The sequence below is a fragment of the Oreochromis aureus genome, linkage group 7 (genome assembly GCF_013358895.1).
Source record: "Oreochromis aureus strain Israel breed Guangdong linkage group 7, ZZ_aureus, whole genome shotgun sequence".
In the NCBI taxonomy this organism is placed as follows: Eukaryota; Metazoa; Chordata; class Actinopteri; order Cichliformes; family Cichlidae; genus Oreochromis; species Oreochromis aureus.
In genome coordinates, this window is record NC_052948.1 from 28894963 (window position 1) to 28918147 (window position 23185).

Here is a 23185-nt window from a genome sequence, read left to right on the forward strand (position 1 = left end):
CAGAGACAAGACAAACAACACAACAAAAACAAAAACAAAAATGGTCTCACCTGAGGATGACCAGGATTGGATCCCCAGTACGGTACCGGGATCGCTTATAGTGCCTGTGGCTAGAACAGGCAGTGGAGAGCTGGAGGGCCCAAGGAAGGACTGGGCACTCCAAGGGCCCTTTAGGGACCGGAACACTTTTCCTCTCCCTAACCCCTAACCCCTCAACCCTAACCCCCTATACTGGTCCTCCCAGGGAGGATCGGGCCAGAACTCCACCTCCCAACCCTACCCTAGTTCAGTATCCCGCAGCAGGAGTATGAGAAAGGTGTCCACTTTCTTAAAGACATGATCGTGGGGATTTTCATCAAAAACAGTAAGTTTGAGAAAGCAGAAGAGGTGCTGATGAAAACACTTTCCTCCCAAAAATATTGCAAGAGAGCATATTCATGGGTCTCATCAGGAAAAAGAATCAAGATTCATGACTCATTGAGCAAATCAACTCTTCAGCAGTTCAAGGAGGAAAGGGTCGCCCCGTGATGCAGACCAAGATCAATCGACCCCAATCTCAAGACCAGGATTGGTCTCTTGGGACCGGGAGGAGGGGCTCGGGAGGGAATCCCCATCTCCAGCGGCCTCCTCTTCCCGGCTCCACCACAATCACCCACACATGCAGGGCCTTGGGGTGAGGGGTGTGTCACCAGGGTGCAGAAGAGGCATCCCCCCTCTGTCCCCTTCTGGCTGCCTCTGCCTCAATTTTATCCCACAACTTAGACATTCACATTACTCACACACTCTCATTACACATACATGTAGGATCTTGGGGTGGGCACACCACACGGATTCCAAAGTACCATCAGGGTGTACACCTCACCCTGGCGTCGTTGCCCACCTCTCAATTTTAAATACACGTGACATTGAGGGCTAGCAGGAGGGCTATCGCGCCACCTGCTGCTCTGGCAGGTAGCTCCCTGCCCTCCTGGGTTTTAAATGCACCTTAGAACACACATACATCAACACTACATATGAGCGGGTGGAGGGAGGTTTGAGTCTTCCACCTACACCCCGTTCTCATGCGGCCTGCTGGAGCGGGGGGGCTAGGAGGAGGAGTTGGCCGTCCGACTGGGGTCTGGAATGGGGGCCTCCCTGCTGCTGCGGGAGAGTCGGGCGGTCTGCTTCTCCCCACCGCAGGGAAAAGGGTAACACCACCTGAGTCTGGGTGCAGTTTCCCCTCCAAGGGCAAGGGTACCTAGACTCGGGGCTTAGAGTACGCTTGGGGTGTGATTGTGTGTACAGTGTCTCTCTATGTCTGTCTCCACGTTGGGTGAGTGTTGAGTAATTGTATATGAGAGCATGAGGGTGGGAATAGATGTTTGTATCTGTGTGTGCCTGTTTGTCTGTGTCTATATGTCAGGTTGGGTATCAGGCGCCACCTCTCTGGGGACATCTCAGGCCCTCCAAGGTTTGGAGGCCCATCTCCCCACCACTTCCCCTGCCGGTGGCGGGCGCCCCTCAGACATCGGTGCGTTGGTGGTTCTTTGTGTCCGGGGTGGGCGCCCAGGTACCCACCGGCTCACTCCTTGGCGGCTGCTTATCGGGGCCTGGAGCCTGGGGCTCGCTCGGGCCACTTAGGGATGGGGTGCCCTCAGCCTCACGGCCCGGGGCTCGGCCACTCAGGCACAGCTGGCTGCCGGCGGAGCTCACGGGCACGTCACTGCAACCCCCCTGGCTGCTGCTCGCGGCTGCTGAGTGACCCCTCATCTGGGACTCTCCTCAGCTCTTTCTGGGATAGTGGCGCGGCTGCCCCTATGTTGGTCTTCCTTGGTCTCTTGTGTTCTGGGGGCCTCTGGATGTCTGGAGTTTTGATCTCCTCCATACCTGCTTCATGCCCTGGAGGTCGGGGCAGTGGCCCCCACACCCTCTAGCAGATCATTACATGAAGGAACCTTTTAAAAACAAGCGTTCATGCTCACAGGTGTACACACGGGTGATCACACACACAAACTACACCCTTTTTGGCTCCTACCTCAAAGCACACTGTGCGCTGTTGATCTCACGTGCTGCACAATAATGTTTAATATTTAGTATTTACTGTCATATTCCCATATATCATTGTGATCTTGTTTATTACTCTCGTTTTCTTCTGCTTGCTTTCTTTTTTCTTTTCTTTCTCAACAGGTGATCCAGGTGATCGATATATGTATTTTTTTGTCTGCTTATTCTGTTGGTTTTTGTTTTTTGCCCTTTTTCCCCATCCCTCTTCTCAGGTTCTTTTCTTTCCCTCTTTCTTTCTCCCCTTTCTTTCCACCAGGCAAGTCTGTCCCGTATTCAGCAAGTGAAAATAAAATAAACAATAAAAGGTGAATCAAATGGACCATTACGGCAAGGCTGGGATGGTCCATTTAGGTAAAAATAAATCCGTTGGGCATCTTTCTTCGCCTTTAGACAATAATTCTGATGGCAAAAAGAACCAAACGGGACAGGTTAAAAAAAAAAAAAAAAAAAAGAGAATAAGAGGGGCGTCTAGAAGACAGCAGAACACAATATGCACTTTTTTTTTAATATTTATAAATAAATATTTGCATTGTTGTCTTTTTGTAAAAAAAAAAAAAAAAATATGTTTTTCCATGTTTTTCTGTTCTTGAGGCATATTAGTGGCTTGCACATTGCAGTTAACCCTCTGTATTTAATTTCATGCAGTCTTCCCTTTATGGAAGACTTATATATCCATACGCCTACCTCCTGGAGAGTGTTGTTCCCTTAGTTGGCTATTGTCAAGGCAGAGCTCTAGACTAACTTTTTGCCACAGTTGCACTGGTGCACCTAACTGTTTTTTTCTTAGGTGCACCAGCACAACTGGGGATTTGGGCAGTGCATTTATCGCGACATATTTCATTTCATTTCATTTGCCCCGGGTTGAAATAGTTTTGTGAGGTTTAACCTGAGATTCTGGCATTTATGGCAAAATACCTTTATATTTAATAGTCGATTCAGGATTTAATGAATCGATATCACCTTATTCAAGCTACTCGCCTCTCTCTATCCGCCTCCACTTTCAAACGTACACACGCATAGGACTACAGGTCCCGCCCTCACTATCTCTAATTGGGTTTGACCACCCAATTAGAATGGGCGTAATGTGTGTCTGTTGTTGACCACACGGAGACATTCAGAGTTGTGAAGTCTTTTTGTTTGTGTTTTTACTTGAATGGCTGGTCGCACTGGTGCAACCTAGGACTTTTTTTTTGTTGCACCATTGAGAAATTAGATTGCATGTCTGGGGTTTCTCTTCCCCATGGAAATTATTCTGGGATCATCCACCACTGTTGTCTTTCATGGACGTCCAGGTTTTTTGAGTTGCTGAGTTCACCAGTGCTTTCTTTCTTTCTTAGGATGACGCTTGAGGTCCACATTGGCAGAGCGGGTGATGGGGCCTGAAATGGCCCGTCAGGCAGTATCCCAGGCAACTGGTCATAACTGAAGGGATGAACCTCAGGGTGGGCGAGCAATGCAGGTAGAGCAGGACCCTTAGGCAGAGGGTATTTTAATAACATAACAAAGGAATTTCCCAACACTTGCACATGGGATATCTTTTAAATTAATTGTCCAATTACTTGGTGCCTCAAAGAGGTAGTTAAGGAGCTGAAACTCCTAAACCCTTCATCCAATTTGAATGTGGATACCCTCACTTGAAAGCTGAGAGTCTTTATATAACTACAATAACTACAATTGGCACATGTTTCAGTAAACAGGTTAAAAAAACAAACAAAAACTTTTGCTGTCAGTGTTGAAATATATATGGACCTAACTGTAGAGGAGGAAATGATGAACTGAGCCAGTAATCGAAGTTCCTGTCTAACCTCGGTTAGGGTACTAACCAACACTGAACACGGGCACGCTGGAGGAGGAAAGAGTTCTTATTAATTACGACACCAATCGCATTTAGTCTGATTAATTTTGTCATAATATCCAGGGCCTGGGAGATGCAACTAATAAGTCTTTGTATTAAGGCTAGATCCGACCCGAATCATTGCAGGCCTGAGTCGACTACATGACTGGTTGGGTCGAAGTGAAATCATGCTAAGACACAAAAAACCCAGATGCTGAAAATAATTTTTCAGCACCGGAATAACAGCTGAATAACAGCTGACAGCAGCTAGATGGGTCAGCTACTGCTGCCAAGGGTTCCTGGAGTTTGTCTCACTAGACCGTGGTTCCTCAATGGATGCTGGGCTGTGTTTGCCGCTGGGGTCTTAACCATCAGGCTGCGTTAAGTTCTCTCCCTGCTGAATCAGATCTGTTGCTATGCTCTTGGGCGACTGTCACCCTTCCTGGCCATTGTGGGGCCTTTGCTCCTGGCCCTCTGTTTTGCCCCAGGATGGAGTCCTGGAGGACATGTTACCAACTAATTGGACAGTTTATACTCATGGTTAGTAGTTATAGGCTATGTGACATCAGCACTGGAGACTGGGTCTCTAGGTAGGCCTAGGAATATTTGTGTGACTGAATCTGATTTTTTTTTTTTCTTCAGATTTTATTGTTTACTGATTTTAGAAAAATGTCATCCTTTCTGTGATAACTTAAATTCTCGTGTGGTGTCAGCAATAATACTAGCTCTACAGTTGTTTGTTAACCAGAAAATGTATACATAAGTGTCTAATAATGATGCCTGGGTTACACATCCTTCATATAAATGCTTATAGTGTGGTTTCTAAGGTGTATATGTTTAGAATCTGGGCCTGTTTAACTGGTGCTGATATAATTGTTGTTTTTGAGACTTGGCTATCCAAATCTATACATTAAGACGTGGCAATTGATGGATTTAACATTTACCACTCAGTCTGTCACCTACCAGAAATCATTCTGCTAGATGATTTTAATTGGGACTTGCTTTCTTCTGTGTCTGATGATTTTAAGGCACACTGCTTGCTTTTAAATCTAACGCAATTATTCAAAGCCCCACATGCCTTGATCTCAAATCCCAGATAAATCTTCTCTTATTGACCTTTTTTTAAACTTTTCCATATCAGCAGTTTTTGCCAATGACCTGAGTGATCACTGCATAGTTGGTAGACACACTAAATCTCACTCCCCAAGCATCATATTATCACATAAAAGAAATTTAAAGCTTTTCAGTGAGCAATTTCAGTTTTTTTCATGTTACCATGTCGCCAAAGTGCTTGCTCATAGGGGTCATATGATTGTTGGGTTTTTCTCTGTACCTATGAAGCGCCTTGAGGCGACTTTTGTTGTGATTTGGCGCTATATGAATAAAATTGAATTGAATTGAATTGAACATTGACAATATCAATTTAGCTTGGAAATATTTTCAGGAGAGTTTTATCTACTTTGTGGACAAATAGGCCCTTTTTGTCAGGTCAGTGTGAAAGGTTGGGACAGCCACTGGTTCAATTCTGAACTGGCCGGTCTCCTACATAAGGGAAACCAGGCCTGAGCAGCTGCTAGAAAGTCTGGATCTGATGCTGATTGGCTATGTTTTCGTCAGCTGTGTAATCTGTTTACTTTCTCAATCAGGAAAGCCAAATGTGACTACTTTCTGACTTTGACCACTGACAGTCTAAAAGACCCTAGGAGGTTTTGGCAAACCAGTCTCTCTCTGCTAGCTCTTATTCCTCCGATCTACCTCCTTATTTAATTATTCACTCCACTCCTGTGTCAGACAAAACTGAAATGCTCAGTTGTTTTAACAAACACTTTGTTGCTTCTTTTTCTTTGTTTAGCACAGTGTCTGATGGTAAAATTTTGCATACATCTCTAATACTTTTCCTTTACACCCTTTTGGTAGAAGAGGTATGTAGGGCTTTGGAGAGCCTCGACACCAAAAAAGTCCTCCAGTCTTGACAATTGTTCTCCTTTCTTTTTGCACCTGGCTGCAAATATCAAAGCTGAGCCATTGTCTTATATATTTATTTTTTCTATAAAACAGAGCACTTTATCTGAAATGTGGAAAGGTGGTGATTCTTCAAAATAATAATTACAGGGCCAATTTCCAAACTATGTGTCTTAGCTAAGGTTCCTGAAAGGATGGAAAATAATTGAATTAAACGTTATCTGGATGAAAATAGTATTGTTACGCTACGTTATTTACCATTTATATCAACAGTGTTTGACAAAATCTAGATGCATCTGTTCATTTTATGGAGATGATACAACTATTTATTGTTGTGTTTGTACCATCGACATGATTTTCAAACAACTACAGCTAGCTTTTTGATAGTTTTCAGTCACAGCTGAGTCAGCTCAGACTGGTTTTAAATGCAGAAAAAAAAAAGTCAAATTGTTGTCAAACAGAAAGAGGGTCCAGGCAGTATTGCCTTTTTTTGTATCTGCTCAAGGCATTTCTATTGAAACTGTGGCCTCATACAAATACCTAGGTATTATAATTGATGACTTTTAAAGAAACCTAGGCTACAATTGGGGTTCTTTTTTTTTTTTAGAAACAGATCATATTTTCTTTCACCACAAGGAAAAGTCTTGTTGCTGCCATTTTTTTTTCTTTTTTTTTTTTACCCCTCCTATATTACGGTGACATAGTTTACATGAATGCCTCTGCTCATTCTCTTCATTTGTTGGGTTCTGTCATGGGGCATTAAGATTTATAACTGGCTGTAAACATTAACACACCACTGTACTCTATATTCCCTCATTAACTGGTCCTTATTGAACTTACACAGGATGGTTTATTGGTATCATTTTATCTATAAATCTATTTCTAGTTTACTGCCCTCTTTTTTTTTTTTATCAGAGTACATGTTACACAAACAGTTTAGTCATAGATTGCTGTCTTACATAAAAGGATGGCTGTTAAGTCCTTTAACCCTCTAGCAAGTCTAGCTGGTGGAACTTCAGTTCCTTGCATTCCGACCTCGAAAGACATGTCCCTGCTTCCACAGGACCTTTTCATGGTCTTGAATATGTTTTCAGACAGAGGGAGGATTTAGTGGCAGCATAGTAACGTACCTGGGAGATGTGCACAAAAGCCACAATGAAAGGGGCAGGGATTCTAACTGCCAAATGTTATGAAGCCACAGAACTTAGACTCTATGTGTGACTTTGATGATACTAAAAAAAGCCCAGGTGATCTGTTCAAATACGTAGACATTAGTTTGTTAGTTCCCTTCATAATGACAATAAAAGAAGCTGCTCTTGGAATGCAGTAGAAGGATCCTGAACGAGGAGATGTGAGAGAGATGTAGTGGCTGATGAAGATGGTCTGACAGATGATCTGGTGATGAAACTAGTCTAGCATTTGATTATGTGCTATCATATACATACATGACACTATAGTGATATAGCCTCAGAAACAAGAGCCAACTCAAATGAGCATGTTCATGTGATGTGTACCTGCATGGGTGTGATCAGTGTGCTCCAATAACAAGATCTACATCCCTGCTGACTTCTGTTCTAGTTCCTGCTGTTAGCCCAGCTTTTCTCCCGGAACATTTCCCACCTCCTGCCCTGCTCTCTTTCTGTAAGAACCTGTGAAAAAGTCTCCTTCCTCCAGCCTTTGTGTCTGTACTTGTCTATAAACAGCAGAGGATTTCTGAAGCTCTGCCAGAGTGTGACTGATGGAGAAAGCCTACTGCTATTCTTGCTGCTATCTCTCGCAGCTTGGTACATTTCTGTCAAATATGAAGTCGGAATGATTTCATCAATATGATTACCTGAGCAGGTGATATTCAAGATGAACTGATTGTAATATGATGCTGCACATTCTCTCAGAAGAATTCCTGGCTGAACACAGTCAGAACTAATACTCCATTTAGATCTCCATGTGGACTCCTTCCTCTGTGTTACAGAAACAGCAGAGCCACAGTCTAGATAGTAACAGAGAACAGCTGCCTTCTTAAAGGACCAGAGAGAGTCATATACTGGTCTCCACTCTCCCAGATATTTCAGCTCCAGTGTTCCTTCACAGTGACTGGCTCCTCCCACCAACCTGACAGGTTCTAATGGAAAGCAGAGAGTCATCATTAAAAAAACAAAGTGAGTTTGAACTACATCAAAGCTGCAGCTCCTCTTCTACCTGAGCAGGTGAGTCCAACAGCTTTGCCAGGTGAGCAGCTGTTTCTAGCTGAGCCTGAACTTCTACAGTCCAGGAGAGAAGACTCATGGCCTCCACACTGGAACTCTTTGCTCCACACTGGAGCCTCCACTTCTCCATAGAGCGCCCCCTGGAGGACCGAAGGAGGCCCACAGCCGAGCTCCCTACAGACCACCTCTGCATCCTGCTGGTCAAAGTCAGCTTCACACACTGAGGACCAGCTCTGGTTAGATTTCACCTCCAGTCTGCCTGAACACAGACTGGAACCATTCAGCAGCCTGACAGAGTCTGGAGACATCAGAGAAGATCAAACAGAGAGATCAGAGACAGCAGACACACAAGAAAAAGATGGCAGCAAACAACTATTCACTGATCCAAACTCAGCACAACTCCAATATGACTTTTAGCATCACATTTAGACTTTGTAATCCAACAGCTGTTATTGCAGCCCTAGCCTACTGGGATTTTCCTTTGTGGGTGTGTATTATTGTTCATTCATTTCTTGTGGAACCAGTAAAATGAGTGCAGCTGACTTCACTAAACAGTCAGCTCTGGTACCTGGCTCAGGGACAGGACATGGCCAGAGAGAAAATAGTTTATATATTACATTTTAAGCTTTTTTCCATTTGTCCTTGGTGATCATAGTGTATTGGCTTTTATGTGTTCTTTTGATGGTTTTATTTTCAAATGTCCTTCTGTCTTCTTGTTCATTTTGGCCTTTTTATTGTTATATCCCACATCCACAGGACCTTTTAATGGTCTTCAGTGTTTTTTCAGTGGACAAAGAGAGGACCGAGTGGAGGTGTATTTGCGTTCCTGGGAGAGCTGCACAAAGGCCACGGGGGCAGGGAATCTAACTTCCAATTTTATCAACCACAGAAAGTCGACTCATTCTATTGTATCCTTGATATAAGCAAAATGTGCAAATGTAAGAAACATAAGAAATAAACAAATATAAGTGCAGGAATGTAAGAATTTTAAGAATAAATATATGTACAAATTAGTGCTATCAGCATTAATCTTGTTAAAATTACGTTAACGCCATAAACGCATTAAAGTGGCAAATCTCCGTAATGGGGTTATATGCGTTAACGTAATTTTAATGAGATTAAGGCTGACAGCACTAGTACAAATCTAAGAATGTATGCACATTACTAGATATTCATACTAATTATATATATACATATGCTGATGATCTGTTAGCTGTTTGACAACTATTCTTTCAAGAATTTTTGAGATAAAGGGAAGGTTGGAGATTGGCCTATAATTAAACTAAGACAACTGAGTCTACAGATGGCTTTTAAAGTAACGGTTTAACTACTGCCAGCTTGAAGGCCTGTGGTACATAACCGATTTGTCATGGTTTACGGGGCAGGCCATGTGGTGTTAGTAAAGGAGGACCCAAAATGCGGGCAAAGGCTGATGATATGAGTGAGCGTTTATTTACAGTGGAGGATAACAAACAAATGCGAGAGCGAATTCATTACTAGTTAATGTTAAAAATGGTTGTTTCAGCAGTGCTCTGACTTTTTGTTAGCCCAGCTACAGTGTTGAAGAGAAACCTAGGATTGTTTTTATTGTCTTCAGTCTGTGATGAGTAGTATGATGTTCTAGCTTTACTGAGGGCTTTTTTTATTTTTTTATTTTTTATAAACCAGCAAACTATTTCTCCAGGCTACATAGTGATCTTCTAAATTTGTTATATACCATTTCCTCTCCAGCTTTTGAGTTATCTGTTTTAAGATGTGTTTTGAGAATTATACCAGGGAGTCAAGTACTTCTGATTAGAGACTCTTTTTCACAGGAGCTACAGTATCCAGAGTCATACGTGGTGTGGAAGCAAAATTATTAACAACACAATCGACCTCTCTGTTGGCATAGTGTTCAGATAGCTGCTCTGCTCTATGTTGGTACAGGGCATTGAAGATGATAACAGTGGGTGGATTATATTCTTAAACTTAGTTACAGCGCTTTCAGAAAGACATCTACTTTGATAAAGTCTACTCTCCACTGCTGTGTAATCAATTATTGTAAATGTAAATGTTATCTGGAAATGATCAGACAGCAGAGGGTTTTCAGGAAAGACTGTTAAATGTTCAGTTTCTATGCCATATGTTAAAACAAGATCCAGATTGTGATTAAAGTGGTGGTGGGTTCTTTTACATTTTGAGAGAAGCCAAATGAGTCTAATAAGAGATTAAATGCTGTGTTGAGGCCGTCATTTTTAGCATCTACATGGATGTTAAAATCACCCACAATAATTATAAAAGGTCTGAGAAATCAGACAGAAACTGTGTAAGGCCCGGGTGGATGATAGATGATAGGAGACTGTTTTTTGACTTTTCCAGCTATTGTGGACAAGGCTAAGCATCAGGCTTTCAAATGAATTAAAAGTCTGACTTGGTCTTTGGTTGATTAATAAGCTGGTGTGGAAAATTGCTGCCACCACCACCATCTTGCCTGCGCTTGAGGATTCTGATAGTATTACTCAGGGTTGTTGATTCATTTAAACTATAAGGCTGAGACAGAAAGATGATCTGGTGATGAAACTAGTGAAGCATTTGTTTTTGTGGTATCGAGACCATTCTCATTCCCAGCGCGTAACATACCAATGATTTGTCACATCGCGAGATGTCCCGTAGGAAGGAGAAAGGTAAGCTTCTGGGTCCCTATTTTAGGCACCAGAGTTTGGAATGGAATCCAGAAGAATGACGCTCCGACGGTAACACAAGTTCCAGCTGTGTATTCCAGCCCTAACCTTAACTTTATACCCTTAACCACATCCTTAATCTTATTAAATAGCGTTTTTCAATTGATTCATGATGAGAAAGTAAAAGAAATGTACATGTGTAGATTCATTCCAACCGGTTCTCATGTTTCTGAATGCGTAACATACAGACGGGCTGGGTGGCGAATGTGTAACATACCAACGATTTGTCACATATGTTACGTTTTGGGATGAGAACATGATGGTGCTATCATATGTAAACATGTCACTATAGTGATATACCCTCAGAAACTAGAAAACTCAAATGAGCATGTATACGTGATATGTACCTGCACAGGTGTGCTCATTGTGCTTCAATAACATATAGATCTACATCCCTGCTGACTTCTGTTCTAGTTCCTGCTGTCATCCCAGCTCCTCTCCCTGAACATTTCCCACTTCCCATCCTGTTCTCTTTTCTGTAAAACCTGTTAACTAGTTTCACTTTCTCCAGCCTTTGTGTTTGTACTTCTCAATAAACACTTGCTGAAAGCAGCAACTTGGAAAGGTGTTAGGCTGAAGGAGTCGTTTCAGGCTGGTTGGAGGTTGGTTTAGAGGATTCCTGAATCTCTTCCATGTTATGACTGATGGAGATGGTCTGCTGCTATTTTTGCTGCTATCTGTCACAGCTTGGTACATCTCTGTCATATATGAAGTCATGGATAACTTCATCAATATGATTACCTGAGCAGGTGAGAGTCAGGATTTGATCAGTGTTAGCCAATGTTGTACAATCCCTCAGAGGAAATCCTGACTGAACACAGTCAGAAGAAATTGACCACACAAATTTGTATGAGGAGTATGCCTTTTGTATAGAAACAGCTGAGCCACAGTCCAGATATTGGCAAACTTCAGCTGCTTCTTTCAGGGTCGAGAAAAAGCCATACACTGGTCTCCACTTTCCCAGATATTTTGCCTCAAGTGTTCCTGCACAGCGACTGGCTCCTCCCACCAACCTGAAATCAAAGTCTGAACAGAAAGCAGAGTTATCAGTAAAGAATAAAGTGAGTTTGAGCCACATCAAAGCTGCAGCTCCTCTTCTACCTGAGCAGGTGAGTCCAACAGCTTTGCCAGGTGAGCAGCTGTTTCGAGCTGAGCCTGAGCTTCTACAGTCCAGGAGAGCAGACTCATGGCCTCCACACTGGAACTCTTTGCTCCACACTGGAGCCTCCACTTCTCCATAGAGCGCCCCCTGGAGGACCAAAGGAGGCCCACAGCCGAGCTCCCTACAGACCACCTCTGCATCCTGCTGGTCAAAGTCAGCTTCACACACTGAGGACCAGCTCTGGTTAGACTTCACCTCCAGTCTGCCTGAACACAGACTGGAACCATTCAGCAGCCTGACAGAGTCTGGAGAGTCTGGAGACACCCACACATAAACATATTAGGGATATTAGGGATTGCACATTAACATATTTTATTGTATAAACTGAACCATAATGAATTTAACCAGAGAGAGAGACACACACACACACACACGAAGAGAGAGTATGCATAGTAATGGATAACAAACAGCTATCATAATTCGTCATACAATGAGAATAGGACAAATCAACAATTGACAATGACTAATTTTGTGCTGAACACAGTCCAAAAGATTTAGTAAGCTACATCAGTGTCTACCGTTTACTAGGGATGGGTATCGAAACCCGGTTCTTGTTGAGAACCGGTTCCCACTGTTTCAAATCGATTCCAGTCGCCCCGAATGACGTCACCACGTTGCGGAGCGTCATTTACCTGGCAGGGCGTCTAAGCGGCTCAAACGCTCAAAAGTTTGGTTATACTTTACGAGAACGGATGACAACGGGGCAACTTGCAATACTTGCAAAGTAGATATTTCATTTAAAGGAGGAAACACTACGAATATGCAAAAGCATTTGCTCACAAAACAAGCGATAACCTTAAATGAATGTCGTGTTTTTAATTCCGCTCCGACTCGTGAATCTCAACCCAGCAGCAGCGGTAACGTTTACCACGTCCTCTCCCGTTAATGCGGCAGGTAAATAATCAACTAACAGTGCATATTATGTTAGCGCGATCTGCCTTATTACAAAACCTGCCATTACTGTGTGCTGCATTTAGGTGACCATGATGGGAGAGACAGACAGAGTCTGGCTGGCTCAGATGCTGGCAGTTCTCGCTGCAGTCTACGGTAGCGTCTCCTTTCAGGCCAGGATAGAGCGAATGTCACCGAGCAGTGACTAAGTTTGTGGTCAAAGGCTTGCACCCATTTGCCACAGCAGATGCCCCGATTTTCGGTAAGTGAATGTGTTTAATTGTAGGCAGGGACATTACTGGATATTCTTGTGTAATTGCTACAGAATAATTTATGTTATACTTTGTTATTGCTACAGAAGAATATTTATTTTATTGCTTTACATTTACAAATTTTTTTCCTGGGGACCCCAGTGACACCCCATTGAAGAGCCGTAGGCTGTGGATCTTTAAGATCTCACTGTTGGGTTTGTAAGGCCATGTTACTCCTATCTTGTTCAAAGAGAAGATATAAAACAAAGTTCTAAGCTAATCGACCTTAGTGTTCTCCTTTTTAAAAAGAATCGATAAGAGAATCGATAAAGAATCGAATCGTTAAACAGAATCGAAAACGGAATCGAATCGTGAAAATCTTATCAATACCCATCCCTACTGTTTACTATCATAGCCAAGTGGCCAAAAGCACCACTGAACGACCCAGGAAATCATTCCTGCCTGTGGCGATCTCCTGTACAACTCCTCCATCGAACACATTGCAATAGTTACACCCTTTTTTGCACACTCTTTTCTACTCTGTAATATTCTTGTCAGTTTTCTTGATATTTTATTTATAATCACCTTTGTTAATCCTTGATATTTATAATTGAGTGATGTGTATATATTAGTGCTATTTCTTAAATGTGTCCAGGAACATTTCCCACTTCCTGTCCTGTTCTCTTTTCTGTAAAACCTGTTAACTAGTTTCACTTCCTCCAGCCTTTGTGTTTGTACTTCTCAATAAACACTTGCTGAAAGCAACAACTTGGAAAGCTGTTAGGCTGAAGGAGTCCTTTCAGGCTGGTTGGAGGTTGGTTTAGAGGGTTTCTGAATCTCTGCCATGTTGTGACTGATGGAGACGGTCTGCTGCTATTTGCTTCCATCTGTCACAGCTTGGTACATCTCTCATATATGAAGTCATGGATGACTTAATCAGTATGATTACCTGAGCAGGTGATATTCAGGATTTGATCAGTGTCAGCCGATGTTGTACAATCCCTCAGAGGAGCTCCTGGCTGAACACAGTCAGAATTAATCTTCCATCTAGATCTCCATGAGAAATTGTGCCTCTTTTTGACAGAAACAGCTGGGCCACAGTCCAGATGTATGCACACAACAGCTGCTTCTTTCAAGCTCCAGTCAGAGCTATCCACAGGTCTCCATTCTTTCCGATTTTGCACCTCCAGTATACCTGCGCAGCGACTGGCTCCTCCTACCAACCTGAAATCACTCTCTGAACAGAAAGCAGAGAGTCATCAGTAAAAGAATAAAGTGAGTTTGAACCACATCAAAGCTGCAGCTCCTCTTCTACCTGAGCAGGTGAGTCCAACAGCTTTGCCAGGTGAGCAGCTGTTTCGAGCTGAGCCTGAGCTTCTACAGTCCAGGAGAGCAGACTCATGGCCTCCACACTGGAACTCTTTGCTCCACACTGGAGCCTCCACTTCTCCATAGAGCGCCCCCTGGAGGACCGAAGGAGGTCCACAGCCGAGCTCCCTACAGACCACCTCTGCATCCTGCTGGTCAAAGTCAGCTTCACACACTGAGGACCATCTCTGGTTAGACTTCACCTCCAGTCTGCCTGAACACAGACTGGAACCATTCAGCAGCCTGACAGAGTCTGGAGACATCAGAGAAGATCAAACAGAGAGATCAGAGACAGCAGACAAACAAGAAAAAGATGGCAGCAAACAACTATTCACTGATTTAAACTCAGCACAATTCCAACATGACTTCATCATTAACAACAGAACACATCTTTCTAACAGGAGATATGTTGGCTTCGTTTTTATATTTCATTTCAACAGCTGTTATTAACTGGGATTCTCCTTTGTTGATATGCAGTATTGCCCCTTTTTTGTGGAACCTGTAAACTGAGTGCTGCTGACTCCACTAAGTAGTCAGGAAAAAAAACAAAAAAAAACATGTTGGGTCTTCATCTGTAACAAAACACAGGAAAACCATACACAAATGCTGAAAGACAAAATTGTATAAGTGAGTGAGTGACAAAGTGAGAAAGAGAAATGTGGCTGTATATGAGTTTCTGTCATGAATAGGGTGACCATATTTTGATTTCCAAAAAAGAGGACACTTAGCTCAGTCATGAAGAACTAGCTTAAAGAAACATATTTAACATATTTAAACGATGCCTTCTCTGTGCAGTTAATGAATTATGAAATAAAATATGTCATATAGGCTTTTACAAGTCAACAAGTGCAAAAAAAAACAAACACTTAAAAACCTCTGGAATTAAATAATGGTACAGAAATAATGCCTCATCTGCATAAGAAAAATCACCAGTACTGGGTCAGTATGAGGGCTCGACTGGGACAAAAAAACTGACCAGGGCATTAGAGACCGGCCCACCAGGTATTATAGGAAAAACCATAAAGCCTTTGAATGAAAACAAACGCTGTTGTGACAGTGATGAACACTGTCTTGTTGGTATATATATGATTTTTTACATCAGATGAAAACTTTGGTTGTAAGATTCAGATAATTATTTAATAAAAGCTAGACATTTTAAATGAGAATAATAAAGAAAAGTATTTCTTTGTGCCCCCCTTTTCCCTGTTAATGCCCTACCTGGCCCCCTGGCAAAACTTTGCTAGACCCGCCCCTGCACAGTTACCAGCTGTCAGCTACTTAGAAAAGGATCCTGGTGTTATTTGTCACAGAAACAGTTTATAACTTCCCTTCAACTCATTCATGTCACCTAAAAGATAAACCTGTTTCTCCATCACCTGTTCAGCTCTGATGATTCAGTAAGGACATCTCCTGGTTTCATCTTCATGTGTCCCTCTCACCACATATCCAAACCGATATCATATCACTATCAGTAACATCACAGCACCCACCCAGCTGTATAGAAACTCCGTCATGCTAGCTAGTACGCAGTACGAGTTATTGTAACTGACTAAAATGTCAGCACAACGAAAATATGCCCTGGTATGCCCAATGGCCATGTCCAGCTATGGTCGGTAGGAGGGAAATTTCTTTTGCAGTTCGTCTGAAAAGAAGCACTTGCACTTTGGGATCTTTTAAACATCATTAGGCACATTGCTGCGCACTGTCAGTCCCTTCTGTGAGCGCAGAACAAGCGCTCACAAAGCAGCAGTTCAGGGATGACGTCTCACACATGGGTCCTCTGTCGGAATATAGGAAAACCCGGACATTTTTATCAATCTCGAAAATCCCCCCGGATGCCCTGGACAGAATGTAAAAAGTGGACATGTCTGGGTAAAAGAGGACGGTTGGTCACCCTAGTCATGAAGCATACTTCAAAATTAGGGTAAGACATTGCAACAATGCCCCCCCGAGAGCCAGAGGCCCTGGCTGGCCACAACCACCCAAGAGTGGGGGGCTGTTTGCCTCCAGTGTACCTGCACAGGTGAGTTTCAGGATTTGGTCAGTGTAATCTGACGTTGTACATTCCCTCAGAGGAGATCTGGACAGGACACAATCAGAACTGATCAACCAAGCAGATGTATATGAGGAATGTCTTTCTTCTACATAAACAGCAGAGCCACAGTCCAGATATTCACAGAAAACAGCTGCTTCTTTCAGGGTCCAGGAATCATGAGAGGCACACAATGGTCTCCACTCTCCCAGATGTTTTGCCTCCAGTGTTCCTGCACAGTGACCGGCTCCTCCCACCAGCCTGACATCAACAGGCTCTAACAGAAAGCAGAGAGTCGTCAGTAAAAAAGTGAATTTACTTCTGGAAATATTTAATTTTAGTCCTTATTCTGGTTGTGTGATTCTTAATTTCTCTCTGATTTCTCCTTTTACCTGTAGAACTGTGTTTTCCATCAACCTGGACTCCTGAAGAGAAAATGAGTAAAAATTGTAAGTGTGAAGAAGGAATTTGATTGGAGGTGAGATGAGGACAGGAGAAGAGACAGTTACCTTTTAGTCAATTTCTGGGACTACACAGGGGCGGATCTAGAAGGGTGGCATGGGGTGGCAAGTGCCACCCTAAAATGATCCCTTGCCACCCCAAGTGCCACCCCAGTTTTGCATATGACAGTGTTGTTTATTAAAATAAGATAGCATTAACAGTTTGAGCGTAGTTACAGTCAACAGTGAATATAAATGCTAAAACTGAATATATTGCATAGTGTTCCCCCTCCACCATTAACAAATGGTTCAGCCCACAGCAGGACCGGCTTTTTCTTGTTTTCAGTAGCAAGCGATGCTTATGATTGTGTCAGAGCACATTTTGAACAACACCATGGGAATTTCGGATTTTGCACAGCTGGTTGGATGTTACACTCTGGAAATGGAAGGAAGGTGAGTGTTATTAACCCTCTGTGTATGGAAGAAATATATGGAAGAAATACAGTGTCATCAGAATCCAACTATTTTTAGACATTGAATTTATAACACTGAATTTTTATCCTCCAAATTTCCCTGCAAAAAATATTCACCTGCAAAAATTCGCCTGCAAAAAATTCACCTGCAAAAATTCACCTGCAAAAATTCCCCTGCAAAAAATTCAACTGCAAAAATTCACCTGCAAAAAATTCACCTGCAAAAATTCACCTGCAAAAAATTCACCTGCAAAAATTCAACTGCAACTAGAAAAATTTGCATTTCCTGCGAAAATGCAGTGTGGATGCTGTAATGCTGAAGCTGTCTGCTAAAAATAGCTGAAAAAGCTAAAAAGTTGCAGAAATTGTAAAAACTTTGCAGAAGCAAAGGAACTTTGCTAAAATGTAGTAACTTAGCAGAACGGCAATATCTTAGAGGAAACATAATACTTGGCAGAAATACAATAGCACAGCAGAACCTAGCAGAAATATTGTAACTCACCAGAAACACGATAACTTCTCAAAAATACAAGAATTTAGGAGAAATAGTATAAGATAACAGAAAGAATATATTGAGCCAAACATTCTTAAACATTACAGAAATACTATGATTTAGAAAAACAGTACAACATAGCAGAAATGCTGTGATTTACCAGAGACACTGTAATATATTATGAATATTGTAAATTTAAATAAATATACTCCAGTTTAGCACAAATATTATAACATAGCAGAAATACTACTCTATAGCAGAAATGCTATATTTAGAAAGAAAAATATAATATAGTAGAAATACTATGATTTAGCAGAAATCCTACAATATAGCTTAATAACAATGATTTAGAAAAGATAGTATGATTGTGCAGAATAGTAATAACTAACTGAAAATATTGGGAAGGTAAAATGACAAGCTGAATAAAAAGGAACATGGTTAAGTTCGCTCAAAACGAATTTTTGTTCACCTGTGAAAAAATAAAATAAAAATACATTTAGAAAAAAAAAAAAAAGAACAGCCAACAGATACACAAAATCAAATATGGATACACAAATCACCAAATACACAGAAAATCAAATATGGATACACAAATGTACAGAGGGAGACAAAGACACAGGGTCTATGCCAGTCAACCAGTCTGAATATAATATATTTTTTTCCACCAATGAGATGCTGCCCTAAAAAAGGTCTTTGTGTGTGTCTTTCTTTCTCTCTCTCTCTCTCTCTCTCACACACACACACACACACGCACACGCATGCACGCACACACATGCACACACACACACACACACACACGCACACACATGCACGCACACACATGCACACACACACAGCGGCAGCAAGTGAACAGAGGCTGTTAACAGCATGTTTCTAGGTCAGTAAAACAGCTGTGAGCTTCTCAATTTGAATCCACCAATCAGAGAGGCTGTGTGCTTTTTCCCGCCAAAACTGGTGCACCAAGTGCAGGCTTTTGCACACGCAGCACAGAGAGAGACAGGATTTTTGCAGTCTTTTTCTCATAGTCAGGATTCCCCTCAAACAAACAGCCATAAATTCCTAACCGTAGGGGCTAAAACCGTCATTCTTAGACCGTTTTGTTCAGAAGAGACGGGGGAATCTTGAAATGTTGACCATTTAAAATACAAATATGAAATATTAAAGATATATGACATAGATGATTGGCTGGCTGGGAAGCCATGAAAGCAACAATATGCAAATTTGAATGTGCCAGGGCTCAGATATGATTGGCTGTCTTAGAAGCCATATAAAAAGCAGTAAAACTGTACTATGATTTGGTAGAAAAACTATAATTAATCAAAAATACTATATTTGGCAGAAATACTATTTTTTTTTAGCAGAAAAACTATATTTAGCACAAATCTTATAAAATGGCAGAAATAGTATAATTAAGCAGAAATACTACATTAAGTACAAATCCTATAAAATGGCAGAAATAGTATGATTACTGAAATAAAAATAAATACTGAAAAGCAGCAGAAATGCTATGACTTAGTACAATAGTAATAACTTAAATAGAAAAATTGGAAAAGCAAAATGGACAGCTGAAAAAATCCTGAACATGCTAAGGGTCCCTCAAATGTAATTGTGAAATGAAAGAAAATCAGCAAAAAAAGTATAACAGTCACACAATCACAAATATGTACACATATGGAAACACACATGCACAGAGAGACACACAGGATCAAATTCAGTCAACCAGTCTAAATATATTGAATTTAAATCATACAATAAGATGCTCCCATAAAAACTCTCTTTCGCCCTCCCTTTCTCTTTCTCTCTTTCACACACACACACACTCACACACACACACACACACACACACACACACACACACACACACACACAGGAGAGAAAATCAAGTTTCTAGGTCAGTCAAGCAGCCTGGGAGCTGCTAAATTTGAATCCACCAATCAGAGAGGCTGTGTACTTTTTCCCGCCAAAACAGGTGCACCTCTTTTTTGCACACGCAGCACAGAGACAGGATTTGTGCTGTCTATTTTCCATAGTGAGGACTCCCCTCAAACAAATGTCTATAATTTCCTAACCGTAGGGGCTAGAACGGTCATTCTTACACCGTTTTGTTCAGAAGACATGGGGATCTTGAAATGTTGACCATTTAAAATAAAAATATGAAATATTAGAGATATATGACATAGATGATTGGTTGGCTTAGAAGCCACGAAAGGTCCCAATATGCAAATTTGAATGTGCCAGGCCTCAGATATGATTGGCTGGCTGGGAAGCCATGAAGGTAACAATATGCAAATTTGAATGTGCCAGGCCTCAGATATGATTGGTTGTCTTAGAAGCCATGAATGCCCCAATATGCAAATTTGAATGTGCAAGCCCTCAGATATGATTGGCTGGCTGGGAAGCCGTCAGGTCCTGATATGTAAATTTGAATATTACAATCCTTACAGAGGACTTCACTCCCTGGGGACCTGGCAGAAATATATAGAAATACAATGATTACCCAGAAATACTGCATTTAGTAGAAATACTATGTTTTAGCACAAATACTATAAAATGGCAGAAATACTATAATTAAGCAGAAATATTATATTAAGTACAAATCCTATAAAATAGCAGAAATAGTATGATTTAGCACAAATGCTGTATTTAGCACAAATCTTATAAAATAGCAGAAATAGTATGATTTAGCAGAAATCCTGTATTTAGCACAAATACTGAAAAGCAGCAGAAATGCTATGACTTAGCACAATAGTAATAACTTAAATAGAAAAATTGGAAAAGCAAAGTGAACAGCTGAAAAAAGTCCCACAATCACAAATATGGACACATACGGAAACACACAAGCACAGAGAGACACACAGGATCAAATTCAGTCAACCAGTCTAAATATATTGAATTTAAATCATACAATAAGATGCTCCAATAAAAACTCTCTCTCGCCTCTCTTTCTCTCTCTCTGTCACACACACACACACACACACACACACAAACACACACACACACACACACACACACACACACACACACACACACAGGAGGAGAAAATCAAGTTTCTAGGTCAGTCAAGCAGCCTGGGAGCTGCTAAATTTGAATCCACCAATCAGAGAGGCTGTGTACTTTTTCCCGCCAAAACAGGTGCACCTGTTTTTACACACACGCAGCACAGAGAGAGGGACTGGATTTCTGCAGTCTATTTCTCATAGTGAAGACACCCCTCAAACAAATGGCTGTAATTTCCTAACCGTAGGGGCTAGAACGGTCATTCTTACAATCGTTTTGTTCAGAAGACATGGGGAATCTTACAGTGTTGACAATTTATCATTAAAATATGAATTATTGAAGATATTTGACTTGTAATGCACCATAACTGAGTAGAGGCAAAGTGAAATTTGCCTTGACTTGCCCTCGAACAACGCTTTCTAACTCTAAATCTGTTTGGAGTATCGATATCATTCTTTCACCGTAAGAGACAGCAGGCTTTGGTGAACAGTCATGGAAATTTTCAGGTCTGTGTGGAAATCCATCAAAAGATATGACGAGAGAAAAAAAGTGCCTCATTTCCAGAGTTTGAAATCTGAAGAAATCTGAGCGAGGGACAAATTTCCTACCCTCAAACAAACCAAATTCATGGCCAAATGGTAATAGATGAGAAAATAATTCTTGAATTGTGAGCGTCAGGAGTGTCTGAAGATATATTGGCACAAGCCTCATGTCTTGACGTCGCTTTGTTAGGGAGATATGACGATTCGAATATGCCTCTCATTACAGAAATCCAGCGGTGATTTTGAACAAACTCTCCATTGACTTTCTATGGAGAGTTTCCAGACTTTGTGTTGGTCTGAGGAGATTTGCCAAAATTCTATAAATCCCACAACAATGATAGTAACATTTTCTGAAAGCCAGCAAAAATACCTACGTTTTGATGTATAAATTGTGGAAGTGGAGTGAAAATTGAGCAAGTAGCAAGAAGTTGTTCGGACATGAAGAAAAAATTGCCAAAGGTACAGTGGCTCACTTAGAACCAAGTGCATAGCAACCATAACAACGCATGTATTTTGTGAAAAATCACAAAAATGAAACTCAAAACTTAAAGAGGATAAGATGAAAACGGTAACAGATATGAAAAAGCTGAATCATTCATGAATAGCCCAATAATTTGTGAACATTTTAAAATTTGAATGGTTGTTCTAGGCGAAAGTATGAGAAAGTAGTTAAGTTTCAAAAACAAGCAAGTTTTAGCAGAATTGTGGAAGTTTCCCATTCATTTCAATGGGACAAATTAAAGGAAAAAACTTAATATTTCAAAAAGTATAACAGTAATAAATACCAAAAGTCATAGCCGGAAAGAGCAGAAATAGCAAAATATTGTGAAATTTGAGCGGTGAAAATAGCACAAAAATTGTGGAACTAGTTAAAGGCCAAAAAAGCGTCTGGAAGCAACTTGAAGATGAAGAATAACTAGAAAATTTGCATTTCCTCTGCGAAAATGCAGTGTGGATGCTGTAATGCTGAAGCTGTCTGCTAAAAATAGCTGAAAAAGCTAAAAAGTTGCAGAAATTGTAAAAACTTTGCAGAAGCAAAGGAACTTTGCTAAAAATGTAGTAACTTAGCAGAACGGCAATATCTTAGAGGAAACATAATACTTGGCAGAAATACAATAGCACAGCAGAACCTAGCAGAAATATTGTAACTCACCAGAAACACGATAACTTCTCAAAAATACAAGAATTTAGGAGAAATAGTATAAGATAACAGAAAGAATATATTGAGCCAAACATTCTTAAACATTACAGAAATACTATGATTTAGAAAACAGTACAACATAGCAGAAATGCTGTGATTTACCAGAGACACTGTAATATATTATGAATATTGTAAATTTAAATAAATATACTCCAGTTTAGCACAAATATTATAACATAGCAGAAATACTACTCTATAGCAGAAATGCTATATTTAGAAAGAAAAATATAATATAGTAGAAATACTATGATTTAGCAGAAATATTATATTAAGTACAAATCCTATAAAATAGCAGAAATAGTATGATTTAGCACAAATGCTGTATTTAGCACAAATCTTATAAAATAGCAGAAATAGTATGATTTAGCAGAAATCCTGTATTTAGCACAAATACTGAAAAGCAGCAGAAATGCTATGACTTAGCACAATAGTAATAACTTAAATAGAAAAATTGGAAAAGCAAAGTGAACAGCTGAAAAAGTCCCACAATCACAAATATGGACACATACGAAACACACAAGCACAGAGAGACACACAGGATCAAATTCAGTCAACCAGTCTAAATATATTGA

At 40.9% G+C, this 23185-nt stretch overlaps 1 protein-coding gene across 1 annotated transcript in view; it reads right to left on the reverse strand.

Annotated features, from left to right (window-relative positions):
- Positions 1-8006: 8006 nt before the first annotated feature.
- LOC120441062 (scavenger receptor cysteine-rich type 1 protein M130-like) overlaps positions 8007-23185 on the reverse strand; it is an 84521-nt gene continuing 69342 nt past the window's right edge. The window contains exons 3-9 of the mRNA XM_039614729.1: positions 16860-16892; positions 16451-16744; positions 14383-14688; positions 14017-14304; positions 11865-12179; positions 11505-11789; positions 8007-8341 (exon numbers count right to left, since the gene is read on the reverse strand). Of these exons, the coding sequence (XP_039470663.1) occupies positions 8007-8341; positions 11505-11789; positions 11865-12179; positions 14017-14304; positions 14383-14688; positions 16451-16744; positions 16860-16892 (1856 nt within the window). The remainder of the gene's footprint in view (positions 8342-11504; positions 11790-11864; positions 12180-14016; positions 14305-14382; positions 14689-16450; positions 16745-16859; positions 16893-23185) is intronic.